Genomic DNA, 15,388 nt, shown 5'->3' with positions numbered 1-15,388 from the left:
CCTCCCATTTTTTACCAACTATAAGGGTGAGCCACTGGGTTGGGAGGGGGCAGAGAGAAGTGAGCAGGGATGGGGCTTCCAGGGGAAGGGGAGGCATGGGGGGCGTGGCCATGGTTTGGCACCAGTGAGGCCCCTCCAATTTTAGGGACCTTCTGCTCCTGCTCAAAATCCTCTTCTATCATAATGCCTGCAAGAAATCAGCCAACATACAGTGGATAGACTGAGAGGGGTCAGGCAGCTGAGCATAAAATAGGAATGTTAATACAAATGTATTTTATTATTAAAATACACTGTTTTTAATGACAGGTTTCAGAGTAGCAGCCGTGTTAGTCTGTATTCGCAAAAAGAAAAGGAGTACTTGTGTCACCTTAGAGACTAACCAATTTATTAGAGCATAAGCTTTCGTGAGCTACAGCTCACTTCATCAGATGCATTTGGTGGAAAAAACAGAGGGGAGATTTATATATACATACACAGAGAACATGAAACAATGGGTTTATCATACACACTGTAAGGAGAGTGATCACTTAAGATAAGCCATCACCAGCAGCAGCGGGGGGGAAAGGAGGAAAACCTTTCATGGTGACAAGCAAGGTAGGCTATTTCCAGCAGTTAACAAGAATATCTGAGGAACAGTGGGGGGTGGGGTGGGGTGGGGGGGAGAAACAACATGGGGAAATAGTTTTACTTTGTGTAATGACTCATCCATTCCCAGTCTCTATTCAAGCCTAAGTTAATTGTATCCAGTTTGCAAATTAATTCCAATTCAGCAGTCTCTCATTGGAGTCTGTTTCTGAAGCTTTTTTGTTGAAGGATGGCCACTCTTAGGTCTGTAATCGAGTGACCAGAGAGATTGAAGTGTTCTCCAACTGGTTTTTGAATGTTATAATTCTTGACGTCTGATTTGTGTCCATTCATTCTTTTATGTAGAGACTGTCCAGTTTGGCCAATGTACATGGCAGAGGGGCATTGCTGGCACATGATGGCATATATCACATTGGTAGATGCGCAGGTGAACGAGCCTTTGATAGTGTGGCTGATGTGATTAGGCCCTACGATGGTATCCCCTGAATAGATATGTGGACAGAGTTGGCAACGGGCTTTGTTGCAAGGATAGGTTCCTGGGTTAGTGGTTCTGTTGTGTGGTGTGTGGTTGCTGGTGAGTATTTGCTTCAGATTGGGGGGCTGTCTGTAAGCAAGGACTGGCCTGTCTCCCAAGATCTGTGAGAGTGATGGGTCGTCCTTCAGGATAGGTTGTAGATCCTTGATGATGCATTGGAGAGGTTTTAGTTGGGGGCTGAAGGTGATGGCTAGTGGCGTTCTGTTGTTTTCTTTGTTGGGCCTGTCCTGTAGTAGGTAACTTCTGGGTACTCTTCTGGCTCTGTCAATCTGTTTCTTCACTTCAGCAGGTGGGTATTGTAGTTGTAGGAATGCATGATAAAGATAATGTCACGGCTAACCTGGTGGCTGAACTTTGTGACTTTGTCCTCACCCATAACTATTTCACATTTGGGGACAATGTATACCTTCAAATCAGCGGCACTGGGATGGGTACCCGCATGGCCCCACAGTATGCCAACATTTTTATGGCTGACTTAGAACAACGCTTCCTCAGCTCTCGTCCCCTAATGCCCCTACTCTATTTGCGCTACATTGATGACATCTTCATCATTTGGACCCATGGAAAAGAAGCCCTTGAGGAATTTCACCATGATTTCAACAATTTCCATCCCACCATCAACCTCAGCCTGGACCAGTCCACACAAGAGATCCACTTCCTACACTACAGTGCTAATAAGCGATGGTCACATAAACACCACCCTATACCGGAAACCTACTGACCGCTATTCCTACCTACATGCCTCTAGCTTTCATCCAGATCATACCACACGATCCATTGTCTACAGCCAAGCTCTACGATATAAACGCATTTGCTCCAACCCCTCAGACAGAAACAAACACCTACAAGATCTCTATCATGCATTCCTACAACTACAATACCCACCTGCTGAAGTGAAGAAACAGATTGACAGAGCCAGAAGAGCCAGAAGTCACCTACTACAGGACAGGCCCAACGAAGAAAATAACAGAACGCCACTAGCCATCACCTTCAGCCCCCAACTAAAACCTCTCCAATGCATCATCAAGGATCTACAACCTATCCTGAAGGACGACCCATCACTCTCACAGATCTTGGGAGACAGGCCAGTCCTTGCTTACAGACAGCCCCCCAATCTGAAGCAAATACTCACCAGCAACCACACACCACACAACAGAACCACTAACCCAGGAACCTATCCTTGCAACAAAGCCCGTTGCCAACTCTGTCCACATATCTATTCAGGGGATACCATCGTAGGGCCTACTCACATTAGCCACACTATCAGAGGCTCGTTCACCTGCGCATCTACCAATGTGATATATGCCATCATGTGCCAGCAATGCCCCTCTGCCATGTACATTGGCCAAACTGGACAGTCTCTGCGTAAAGAATGAATGGACACAAATCAGACGTCAAGAATTATAACATTCAAAAACCAGTTGGAGAACACTTCAATCTCTCTGGTCACTCGATTACAGACCTAAGAGTGGCCATCCTTCAACAAAAAAGCTTCAGAAACAGACTCCAATGAGAGACTGCTGAATTGGAATTAATTTGCAAACTGGATACAATTAACTTAGGCTTGAATAGAGACTGGGAATGGATGAGTCATTACACAAAGTAAAACTATTTCCCCATGTTGTTTCTCCCCCCCACCCCACCCCACCCCCCACTGTTCCTCAGATATTCTTGTTAACTCCTGGAAATTAGCCTACCTTGCTTGTCACCATGAAAGGTTTTCCTCCTTTTCCCCCCCCCTGCTGCTGGTGATGGCTTATCTTTAAGTGATCACTCTCCTTACAGTGTGTATGATAAACCCATTGTTTCATGTTCTCTGTGTATGTATATATAAATCTCCCCTCTGTTTTTTCCACCAAATGCATCCGATGAAGTGAGCTGTAGCTCACGAAAGCTTATGCTCTAATAAATTTGTTATTCTCTAAGGTGACACAAGTACTCCTTTTCTTTTTAATGTTTTTAATCTATCTAATAAATGTGTGTGCATATAGCTATTTGATTGTCTTCCTCACCTTCTATATCTTGTCCTTCATCTTGGATTGGATTATAGGGCATGGACCATGTCTATATCTATTTGTACAGTCCCTGCACCATGGGTGCTGGAACTAGAGGTGCTGCTGTACCCCTGGCTTGGAGTGATTTCCGCCATATATGGGTTTTACAGTTTGGTTCAATGGCTCTCAGCACCCCCACTATACAAATTGTTCCAGCATCTCTGCACTGCACAACAGTGCATACTGTGTCTGTGGGTGCTACTGTGATGTAAATATTTAATACTGAGTCTTGAGCCTGTTGACAAGTCAACATGCTACAAATAAGAAGGAATATAAGAGGTGTACAAAATAATTGAATGATCTAGAGAAGTAAGCAAGGGTGTAGTAGGAGCACACATCTCGTAATGCAAGAACAATGGGGTGTTCAGTAAAAATGAAAGGTTTCATTTGAAAATTTGATCATTTAAAAAATGATCCAAAAAGTAGTGTGGTTTTTTTTTTTTTTTTTGGATTTTACACAACCCATAGTTGGCCTGTGGAACTTGTTGCCATGTGATATCATTGAGGCCTAGAATTTTATAGGTTTCAAAAACAGAGTCGACACTCCCCAGTTGCACTCCGTTTGTGTGTGTGTTTATAAACTTGTACAATCTCATAAGCTAACCACTGACTTGTTAGGACAAAATAGAATCATAGAATATCAGGGTTGGCAGGGACCTCAGGAGGCCATCTAGTCCAACCCCCTTCTCAAAGCAGGACCAATCCCCGACTAAACCATCCCAGCCAGGGCTTTGTCAAGCTTGACCTTAAAAACTTCTAAGGAAGGAGATTCCACCAACTCCCTAGGTAACGCTTTCCAGTGCTTCACCACCCTCCTAGTGAAAAAGTTTTTCCTAATATCTAACCTAAACCTCCCCCACTGCAACTTGAGACCATTACTCCTTGTTCTGTCATCTGGTACCACTGAGAACAGGCTAGATCCATTCCCTTTGGAACCCGCTTTCAGGTAGTTGAAAGCAGCTATCAAATCTCCCCTCATTCTTCTCTTTTGCAGATTGAACAATCGCAATTCCCTCAGCCTCTGCTCATAAGTCATGTGTTCCAGTCCCCTAATCATCTTTGTTGCCCTCCGCTGGATGCTTTCCAATTTTTCCACATCCTTCTTGAAGTGTGGGGCCCAAAACTGGACATAGTACTGCAGATGAGGCCTCACCAATGTGGAATAGAGGGGAACGATCACGTCCCTCTGTCTGCTGGCAATGCCCCTACTTATACAGCCCAAAATACCGTTAGCTTTCTTGGCAACAAGGGCACACTATTGACTCATATCCAGCTTCTTGTCCACTGTAACCTCTAGGTCCTTTTCTGCAGAACTGCTGCCTAGCCATTCGGTCGCTAGTGTGTAGCAGTGCATGGGATTCTTCTGCACTTGTCTTTGTTGAACCTCATCAGATTTCTTTTGACTCAATCCTCTAATTTGTGTAGGTCCCTCTGTATCCTATCCCTACCCTACCCGTATCTTCCACTTCTTCCAGCGTAGTGTCATCTGCAAATTTGCTGAGGGTGCAGTCCACGGCATCCTCCAGATCATTAATGAAGATATTGAACAAAACTGGCCCCAGGACTGACCCTTGGGACACTCCGCTTGATACTGGCTGCCAACTAGACATGAAGCCATTGATCACTACCCATTGAGCCTGGTGATCTAGCCAGCTTTCTATCTGCCTTATAGTCCATTCATCCAGTCCAAACTTCTTTAACTTGCTGGCAAGAATATTGTGGGAGACCATATCAAAAGCTTTGCTAAAGTCAAGGAATAACATGTCCACTGCTTTCCCCTCATCCACAGAGCCAGTTATCTCATCATAGAAGGCAATTAGATTAGTCAAGCATGACTTGCCCTTGGTGAATCCATGCTGACTGTTCCTGATCACTTTCCTCTCCTCTAAGTGCTTCAAAATGGATTCCTTGAGGACTTGCTCCATGATTTTTCCAGGGACTGAGGTGAGGCTGACTGGCCTGTAGTTCCCTGGATCCTCCTCCTTCCCTTTTTTAAAGATGGGCACTTCATTAGCCTTTTTCCAATCTTCTGGGACCTCCCCCGATCGCCATGAATTTTCAAAGACAATGGCCAATGGCTCTGCAATCACATCTGCCAACTCCTTTAGCACCCTTGGATGCAGCGCATCCGACCCATGGACTTCGGCGTGTCCAGCTTTTCTAAATAGTCCCGAACCACTTCTTTCTCCACAGAGGGCTGGTCACCTCCTCCCGATGCTGTGTTGCCCAGTGCAGTAGTCTGGGAGCTGACCGTGTTCGTGGAGACAGAGGCAAAAAAAAGCATTGAGTACATTTGCTTTTTCTACATCCTCTATCACTAGGTTGCCTCCCTCATTCAATAAGGGGCCCACACTTTCCTTGACTTTCTTCTTGTTGCTAACATACCTGAAGAAACCCTTCTTGTTACTCTTAACATCTCTTGCTAGCTGCAACTCCCAAGTGTGATTTAGCCTTCCTGATTTCACTCCTGTATGCTTGAGGAATATTTTTATACTCCTCCCTGGTCATTTCTCCAATCTTCCATGTCTTGTAAGCTTCTTTTTTGTGTTTAATATCCCCTATGGACAGGCCATTCCACAACAGCCCAGTCGAGGGTATGCAGGGAGAAGTGTGGGCTTTTTGTTTGTTTGCAGCTTCCTCTGAAGCATTTGCTTGGTGGCAAAGGCAGCATTCTGAGCTTTCTGAAACATTAGTCTCATGTGATATGTGATTCTTGTGTGCTTCCAGCCTCCGCATTGTGAAATGGTTTGTAAGTCTCTGCACCTGTCACACAGTTACAGAGTACGCAGTGCCTCTGACCTTTATATAGTCCCTCTGGGAGTGTGTTCCTTTAGTGCTAGGCCCCAGACTTCCACTTTTACAAGGGTGAGAACCCCCGGCTCCACTACCCTGCGGCTGGGTCATTGGCTTCAGCACCTCTTGTTTCTCACCATCACTTCTTCAGCTGAGTCCAAAAGAACATGAACCTCCTGTTGCATATGTGCCTGAGTTGCCGCAAAACTTTTTTAAAACCAAGCCAGCATTTATCAGTCAACTGGGTTACAGCATGTAGGGTCCTTAGGTTAGAATGGATAAGCAAAGTTTACGTGCATGTCCATGCTGGCAGCATTACCTGCTTCTCACCCCAAACTGCCCGGAGTTCCATCACCCCTTGCACTGGGGCAGCAGCTTACTTATTCCAGTCTCCTAATGCCTCCAGTCTTTGTTTCAAGTTGCGGCTATGCTGTTTCATATGTTCTGCCTCCCTGGGCTGGCAGTGATTGAAAATTAATGTCTTCTTGTTGGTCCCCCACCTTCTCTCCAAGAGGACTCCATTCATATGTTGACAGTTCTCTTGATCCTTTGTCCATACCAGTTGATGTGCCTATTGTCTGTGTGACTTCTACCTAGTCCTCTGTCCCAGCAAAGAAATGACCCCCTTCAATCCCAGTAGGTAACCCTTCAAAAGTGAATGGAGAGATTGAATCAGACTTTTCATAAAAAAGTCCTCATAAGAATTACAGAAATTCCCCATATTCTGCATAGTGCCTCCCCAGCATAGATCTGAAGAGAAGCTCTCAGTGTCAGTCATTGCAAGAAAATGAAATTTAGTCCTTTTTTTTCCCTAACAGAAAGGGAAATGAAGGTAAAAGCAAAAAGCTACACGTGCTGTCCTCCAAGGAAATATGACTTCAAATGAGTTTGTGTGAAATAAACTGACTTTATTTCCGGTAAGAAATCCATGAAACCTGCCATTTGAGAAAGCTGGTGGCCAGTTCTGTGACTTGAAAAATCAAAGCCAGTTTTGACAGTTATAGTTCATGCGTTTGCATAGGATTTATAGCACATAGATTGAATAAATAGGAAAGGCTGTTTAAAGCAGTGAGATGGATAAAGTTTATCCTAAGAATTTTAAAGTATAAATAGCTGATATATAGAGGATACTGTATATTGTGATTCTTATCCCAGGGCTACATGTAGTATAGGACTGTGGGGCAACTTGGGTGTGTCGGAGAACGCAGTCCCAAAGGCAAGAAGTTTAGTTTAGCATCTGTGGCTGCACTCAGAGGACATGGATGAATAGAGTACTGTTTACAGTGCCGGATTAAGGCATAAAATAACTAAGGATATGTCTATACTACCCGCTGGATTGGCGGGCAGCGATCGATCCAGCGGGGATCGATTATCGTGTCTAGTCTAGACGTGATAAATCAATTCCGAGCGTGCTCCTGTCTTCTCCTGTACTCCATAGGCACGAGAGGTGCAGGTGGAGTCGACGGGGGAGCCGCAGTAGTCAATTTACTGCAGTGAAGACACCGCGGTGAGTAGATCTAAGTATGTCGACTTCAGCTACGTTATTCATGTAGCTGAAGTTGTGTAACTTAGATCAATTCCCCCCCGGCCCATCCCCAGTGTAGACAAGGCTGATGCTACAGCTTAGCATCTCGCAATATGAGGGGCCTCTAAAAAGGAAAAAACTGACTCCATTTCAAATTTTATCAAAATCGGTTGATAAATAAAGGAGATATGGGAAAAAGAAGATTCTCTCTAAATATAGACATTTTTGTTCAAATCTGACAAAAATATACACATCGGGCTACACAAATACCCCTCCCCTACCCTTCCCCTTCACTAGTCATTCATTACTGACAGGTGGGAGGCCAGGGCTGAGGAAAAAAATAATTGCACTTAAAAAATTGGTATTTCTACCAGTAAGTGTATCAGTTTCCTAAGGCAGTGTTTTGTTTGCCAGCTGCTCCTGGTAAAATTCTGACCGTGCCTTCATAGCCTATTTAAATAAATAAATAAATAAATAAATAAATAAATCTCACTGCCGATAAAATCAGGGAAAATGTGAGGTCGGAGAGGGCAGTGTCATGAAGCAATCCTGCCAAGCTCAGACTCTTATGTTAGTGTGTTCTTTCTTCTTTTGATCTGTAGACACACACAATTTTAGTGCGCATGCTGCTTTCTGCTTCATGCGCTATCCATGCTTCACATGATTGAGTTTGCAGATGATCGTCTTATGGACTTGGGTTGAGGAGGATAAATTTGTGTTGGCTTCCCTCCATCAGTTTTGGGAACCTTCACAGTAAATATCAGCAAAAATTAAATCAGAATAAGCATTTGTAAATATATTTTATATATAGTCTAGATAAACTTTGTATTTCCCTAACAAAATTAATCAAACATTTTTTCCTCTATTCATATGAAAAGAAGGATAATTTTCCTTATTCATGGTGTAAAAAAATTATATATCCTCCCTTGTTTTCCTGTGAGAACACAGACAAAATAGCACTAACTTTCAAAGAAAATGGTAAAATACCATAGGTTTTCGGGGTGTGTGTGTGTGTGTGTGCACATATAAAATAACATTTGTATTGTATATGGGCTGTCAAGCGATTAAAAAAATTAATTGCGTGATTAATCACATGTTTAAAAAAATTAATCGTGTGATTAATCGTGCCGTTAATAATAGAATACCATTTTTGGATGTTTTCTACATTTTCAAATATATTGATTTCAATTACAACACAGAATACAAAGTGTATAGTGATCACTTTAGACAATAACGGAAAATGTGGAAATGGCGGAGGTGGTTAATGACTTCTTTGTTTTGGTTTTCACCAAGAAGGTTGGTGGTGATTGAACATCTAACATAGTAAGTGCCAGTGAAAATTTGGTAGGATCAGAATCTAAAATAGGGAAAGAACAAGTAAAAAATTACTTAGACAAGTTAGATGTCTTCAAATCACCAGGGCCTGATGAAATGTGTCCTAGAATACTCAAGGAGCTGACTGAGGAGATATCTGAGCCATTAGCAATTATCTTTAAAAAGTCATGGAAGACAGGAGACATTCCAGAAGACTGGAAAAGGGCAAATATAGTGCACATCTATAAATAGGAAAATAAGGACAACCCTGGGAATTGCAGATCAGTCAGCTTAACTTCTGTACCGGAAAGATAATACAGCAAATAATTAAGGAATCAATTTGCAAACACCTAGAAGATAAAAAGGTGATAAATAACAACAGTCAGCATGGATTTTGTCAAGAAAAAATCATGTCAAACCAACCTAAAAGCTTTCTTTGACAGGGTAACAAGCCTTGTGGATAGGGGGAAGCGGTAGATGTGGTATATCTTGACTTCAGTAAGGCTTTTGATACTGTCTCGCATGACCTTCTCATAAACAAACTTGGGAAATACAACCTAGATGGAGCTACTATAAGGTGGGTGCATAACTGGTTGGAGAAATCGTCCCCATAACTGTTTGGAAAATCATTCTCAGAGAGTAGTTATCAGTGGTTCACAGTCATGCTGGAAGGGCACAACGAGTGGGGTCCTGCAGGAATCGGTTCTGGGTCTGGTTCTGTTCAATATCTTCATCAATGATTTAGATCAGCATTTCCCAAACTTGGGATGCCGCTTGTGCAGGGAAAGCCCCTGGCGGGCCAGGCCGGTTTGTTTACCCGCCGCTTCTACAGGTTCGGCTGATCGCGGCTCCCACTGGCCGTGGTTCACCGCTCCAGACCAATGGGGGCTGCAGGAAGCGGCGCGGGCCAAGGGATGTGCTGGCCACCACTTCCTGCAGCCCCTACTGGACTGCAAAAGCCTGTTTTTTTTGTTTTTTGTTTTGTGTTCTATATCTTCAATATTCGTGATCTATTTATTGTGGAAGACTATGGCAACTAGAGAACAGTGAAATGATGACATTAGAGACTGAAAGATAAGTAATTGGGGAAAGGATTTTTAGTCACAGTTCAAAATTGAGGCTTTGGTTTAATTATAATCTTGTCCTTTTTCAGTTAAGTCACATGAGCTCACATTCATGATAGTTCTAATTTTAAAAAAGCAGAAAACCCATCCCTTTTAAAAAAAAGAAAAGTCTTTTGAGGTCCTCTTCATACATTATCAAAGGAGGGTTAAAAAGATACCAACTTAATTTAAAATAAAATAATAATAATAAAAAACCTTTGTAGGTCACTTTAAGGTCAATTAGTTTTTGAGAGAGACTGAGTGAGTGAGGTAATATATTTTATATGATCAACTTCTGCTGCTGGAAGGGACAAGCTTTTGAGCATCAGAGCTCTTTCTCCAGTCTGGAGAAGGTATCTAGAACCTTCAAGCTAAATACAAGGTGGGATAGATTGTTAAGGATGTGGTAGGAGACCAGTTGAAGTCCTCATCCTCTCATACACTGTATCATGTCAGTTAGCTCAACAGTAATCTGTTTTGCTATGAAAGGTATAACGATGTCATCTAACATAGTTGGCGCCTCCTGAAAAAGGGTGACGCTCAGAAGGAATACTTCACAACTTTATTTCCAGCCTTAAATTGATTTGTTTTATTTCTGACCTTTCTTGAGCATCTGAAACCAATTACTAGGGCAGATAGCTTTGGCTAAAACAAGCTGCCTTGCAAAACATCTGAAACCTATTATAAGACAAAACACTAGTTTAACAATCCAAGTAAGGGCCGGCAAAACTAGCATCCATATGAAAAACAAGAAGCAAATGTGACATTATCTTCTTAACATTTTTTTAAAAGTCCAATTGATTTCTACTTGTTTCTGGAAAAAATACTGCCATTGTCAGGGTGATGCAGAAGTTTACGATTTATTTTCCAAATGCAGAAGTCTCTTTTGATGCAATATATGTCTGTTAAATAGAGCAATTACTGATTGGATTGTTTTTTTTTTTAACAGAATTCAGATTTTCTTTTTCTGTAAAGTAGTTATCAAGGTTATAATTGTTCTTGTCTTCCTTCTCTCCCACCCTCTGTTCAGTAAAACATTATCAGGCTAGTTGTAGCTGAAATTAGGAATTACTCAGAACCTACAGTCATGAAATTTAGGCCCTGTATAGCCTAATGATGGTTTGAGCAAGAGACTAGGAGTCAGTTGACCGGGATTCTATGCCTATTCTTCTGCTAACTTACTCTGACACCTTGGATAAAGTCACTTAACTACTTGTATCACAGTTTCTTCATCTATACATTTTTATGTATATAGTATGCAAGCTAGGAAAATGTCTTCATAATATTCTCAGATGACAGCATAGGTGCTGGAACAAGGGGTGCTGGTGGTGCTGCCGCATCCATGGTTTGAACTGGTTTCCGTTATATACAGGGTTTAATGGCTCTCAGCACCCCCACTATATAAATTGTTCCGGCACCCCTGGAGGACAGGTGTTAAGTAAATCATTATTACAAGGTTGTATTGTTGCTTAGGCCCTGATTCAGGAAAGCACTTGAGTGTGTCCATTTCTATTAACAGCTCTCAAGTGTGTGCATCAGTTACATTGCCTTCAATGGGAATTGAGCATATGCTTAAAGTTAAGTGCGTGCTTAAGTGCTATCATGTCTTTGGGCTGCTTTTATTAATTGAGTGGAGGTGTTAGAGTGGTGCATGCATTCTGATGGGTTTGTAAGTTGTGTTTTTTAATTATTTTATGTTTGTTAGTTAAATAACTTTTAGCTATTTAGTTTATATTATAAAAGTTAGATAGGCATTCAGGTTCACCATGGGGATGGAACTGTAGGAAAAGACTCTGGGAGTAGGAGGAAAGTGGGGGAATGGGAGGAGGGGAACCAACCCCCACCCACACACACAGTGTATGGAGGTGAGGCCTGGAAAAAGAGGATGGTCAGTAGTAGGAGAAAAGCCCAAGGAAGCTGCACCAAAAAAGGGCAGTACAACCAAAAAGAAAAGAAATAGATGCAGAGTCCAAGATTCAGAGCAGTGTGACTAGATGATGAATTTCAAGAGCTGTCAAAGTCCCTTTGCGTCTGGTAGTACATGGGAAAGAGTGTTCTGAGCTACAGCTGCTGCTTTCTGATAGAGTTCAGGTATTTACGTGGACACCTTTTGAATATTACATATTGAGTTGGAGGGGTATTTATTGGAAAGTAAATGGAAGCTTTCCAGGCACTGGTTGGATGTTCTGTCCTACAGGTTTTAGCAGAGAGAGAGTCTGAATTAAATAAAAATGTCTATAATTTCTAAGGGCTGAATGTCAATGAATTGCCAGCATTGTCTAAAAAAACCTGGTGAGGGGATGTTGTTGGGTTGCGTTTAAAGGCTATTTGTATTTCTGCTTTTCAAGGATTTGGGTCACTTTTGCTTTGTGAATGGCTCTGCAATAGGTTCTTCAATTCAGTTCTTGGTCATAGCACTCTAATGTATTTTCTAGCCAAACATGGTTATGCTACAGCTGGGCCTGGAATCCAACTTGCTTTCCTGTTTCATTTTGTTTTGGCTGGATGAAGTTAATTTGCTGGATGCAGAGGCTGATGTGACGATGTGTTTAACCTGAATTTACAGAAAGTGTTTTTAAAGAGCGTCCAGATCACCTAGGTATGTTGCAGGGTCAGACAAAGTGTTGATTGGCCTTGCTAGTAGAGGGGCTTTTTTGGTTCAAATTCTTTCACGGGGGGAGAAAGCGAACAAAGGCCACAACTGGTTGGTTGCTTCCTGGAGCGTTTTGGCTGCTTCAAGTAACTCAGCCATTATAAGGTCCACTCTTTTGATGAGTAAGGGGATCAAGTTCTTATGAAGCAAGTGTATTTTAACCCTCCTTTTTTTTTTTATAGTAGTAGAGTAGAAGAAGCTATAATAGTAGCTACAAGTGAGTTATTAGTTTAGAGCTTTCATTTTGGTGGTTCCATTATTACTGTTTTGCAATAAAGCCATTGTCATTGATTGTATTTGTCTTTTATTTTATACCAAACCTATTACTGAGGTATCAGAGTGCCTTTCAGTAGTGCTTTAAGTTATATGAATAACATCTGTCTTGTGCTGTTCATTCTTTCTCTAATGTGCTCCCCAGGGGCAAAGGTTGTGTTTATAGTGTAGTTGCAGTGTTTTATTTTGGCATTGACTCAAATATATATATCTCTATATCGCTATCTCTATATCTATATCTCTATATATCTCCACTGAGTTGTGTTTTTATTAGCAAAGGCTTGGTGGTCCAAGGAATGCATCTTACACTTGGAACGAAAGGTTAGTGAGGTTTATGGCGGTTTCTGTGGGAATTCATTTTGCAGGCTTGGGCTGGCCCCCCGAGAAAGCTGTCTCCTGCACAGATGAGCTTTTTACCTTTGTTGTAGATAGTTCCATTGTGCTTGAGGAGCAGAGTTGTCTACCACAGTCTTTGTCCCAGAGCTTCAGTCACTTTTTAGGTGTCCCAGGAGTGTGAGTGCCTCAAAGTTAAGGATCATGACCTTGAATTGGAAAGCGCTTAGATTGTAAGTGCTTTGGGGCAGAGCCTTTGTATTGTGTAGTGTTGTACGAATCGGTGTTAATGTTCTACAGCTAGTAATTGCCAGACGGGTTCTCTACACTTCTTGTTTACTCCCCAAGGGGCAAGGATTTCAGTAAAAGCCAATTTTGGAAGCACGTTGAATCCTTGTTTCCTCTTCGTTTCCTGAGCAGCCACATCCACTGATCAATCTTTTCCATTGTTAACTTTAAGCTTTGGGTTTTTTTCTTCCCTCCCACCTTTATTTAATCCCTTACATGATAATGACTCTTATGCTTTCCAGTTGTTAGTTCCACCTTTTAAAGATTCTGAGAGAGATTAATGGTGTGAGTTGGGAAAATTCTTATATATTTTTTTTTTAATATTCTATTTCAGATTTTGACTTGAACTATTTTTGGCACTGGAGCAAGTTTACAGACTACATGCAGTGTGTTCTGACTTTCACGGGGGTGACAGGATATATCACTTACCTCTCTCTTGACTCATTTCTCTTTGTGGAAGCACTGGGTTTCCTGGCTGTGTTCACTGAGGCCATGTTAGGCGTTCCGCAGCTTTACCGTAACTATCAGAACAGATCGACAGACGGAATGAGGTAAGCTATTTGTTTGTTAGTTGTAAATTGGTGTGTGTTTGTGTTTGAGGTGGGGGGGAAGAATCCCTGAATATTTCTGGAAGAATTTTCTAATGTCCTTGAGTTTTTACTGTGTGATAGAGCAGTAATAGGGCTACATCCTTGGCTGATGTAAGCTGCCACAGTGGCATGAAAGTCAGCCATGCTACATTGATTTACATCCACTGAGGATCTGATCCACACTGGTGGTGGCAGTTTGTAAAATAAACTTTTAAACATTCTGCTCTCATTGTTCACATTGGATCTAGATGAAGGACGGGCTACAGGTCTGACTTCCGTCCTCGATGTCACCCCAAATGCTGACAAATTAATCTTCCTGAAAGCAATAGACATCTCCCCTTGTCAGTCACCTTTCACAAAATATGATTTCCCTCTGGCCTCACTCCCAGCCCTTGTCTTTCTTCTATTACTTGGCTGTTGTACAAAGTTGCTAGGCTCTGTCATCATCTAACTGTCACCATTTCAAACTCTTTAAAGTTCCAGGAAAAGACTCATTTTACTTTTTTTTAAACACAGCATCTACCACTGTGTTACCAGCGACCTAATACAAAGCCCGCTGAAGTCAGTAGGAGTCTTGCCATTGGCTGCAGTGGTCTTTGGATCTGTCTGTATCTGCTGATGATCTAAGACATATTCTGTCTGATCACTGCAGGCTCATTGGCTTGTTTCATCACTCCCTGTTCTGTGGCTTTTGGGGGCAATATTTATAGGAAACAAGGATCTGGCACCACTTGTCACGTAAAGATTCAGTAATAAGTGACATTAGACCCCTTTCTGAAACTTAAGACTTACCAATGGACTGATTGAGCCCATTAATGGGACTTCCATTAAAAAATCAGTATTTCTAATTTAAAGAATTAATCTGCCAATTATAAGTTATATCTTCACAGTCTCTTGCAGATCACTATATGAGGCATGACACCAATGTCAATGTCTTATTTTAACCGAATTTGGGAAGTGTTGTTTATTGGGAGTGTGTGTGTGTGTGTGGGGGGGGAACTGACACATATCAAAACCACCAAAGATAGGGAAAATAGTTTTGAATTTGTGTGTAATAATTTCTGGCAGTCTAGTTCACACATTTTTGTTGTTTAACTATTTTTACTATTTAATGGTACTTTCTGTGATTTTTTTTTCACATATTGGTTGTTCATTCTTATATATGACTTCTACTCATGTGAAAATAAATAAAATGATATTAAAAATTACAAACTAGAAACTTAAAAATGTACACTCCTCATTGGGTGACCCTTTGTAAACAACTGAGTGAAAGAAAACTTTGATCTCATATCCACCATTCGGAATGTTAGATGAGATTACATTACCATGCCCACTGTACATC

General features: G+C 41.7%; 1 protein-coding gene across 9 annotated transcripts in view; it reads left to right on the top strand.

The window, feature by feature from the left end:
• The window catches only part of SLC66A2 (solute carrier family 66 member 2), a 122,121-nt gene that overhangs the window by 57,026 nt on the left and 49,707 nt on the right, over nucleotides 1-15,388 (top strand). For 7 of the 9 annotated variants that reach the window (XR_006278966.1, XR_006278967.1, XR_005291233.2 and 4 more), the window contains one exon: nucleotides 13,791-14,007. The exons of the other annotated variants lie outside the window; for them this stretch is intronic. Coding sequence is in view for 3 of the 7 variants with exons in the window: in XM_043508256.1 (XP_043364191.1) it covers nucleotides 13,791-14,007 (217 nt within the window). In the remaining 4 variants the exon portion in view is untranslated. The remainder of the gene's footprint in view (nucleotides 1-13,790; nucleotides 14,008-15,388) is intronic. 9 annotated transcript variants of the gene reach the window in all.

Source organism: Dermochelys coriacea, chromosome 2 (assembly GCF_009764565.3).
Source record: "Dermochelys coriacea isolate rDerCor1 chromosome 2, rDerCor1.pri.v4, whole genome shotgun sequence".
Taxonomy (NCBI): Eukaryota; Metazoa; Chordata; order Testudines; family Dermochelyidae; genus Dermochelys; species Dermochelys coriacea.
The sequence above is the reverse complement of the archived record's forward strand: the minus strand, read 5'-3'. Positions and strand labels throughout refer to the sequence as shown.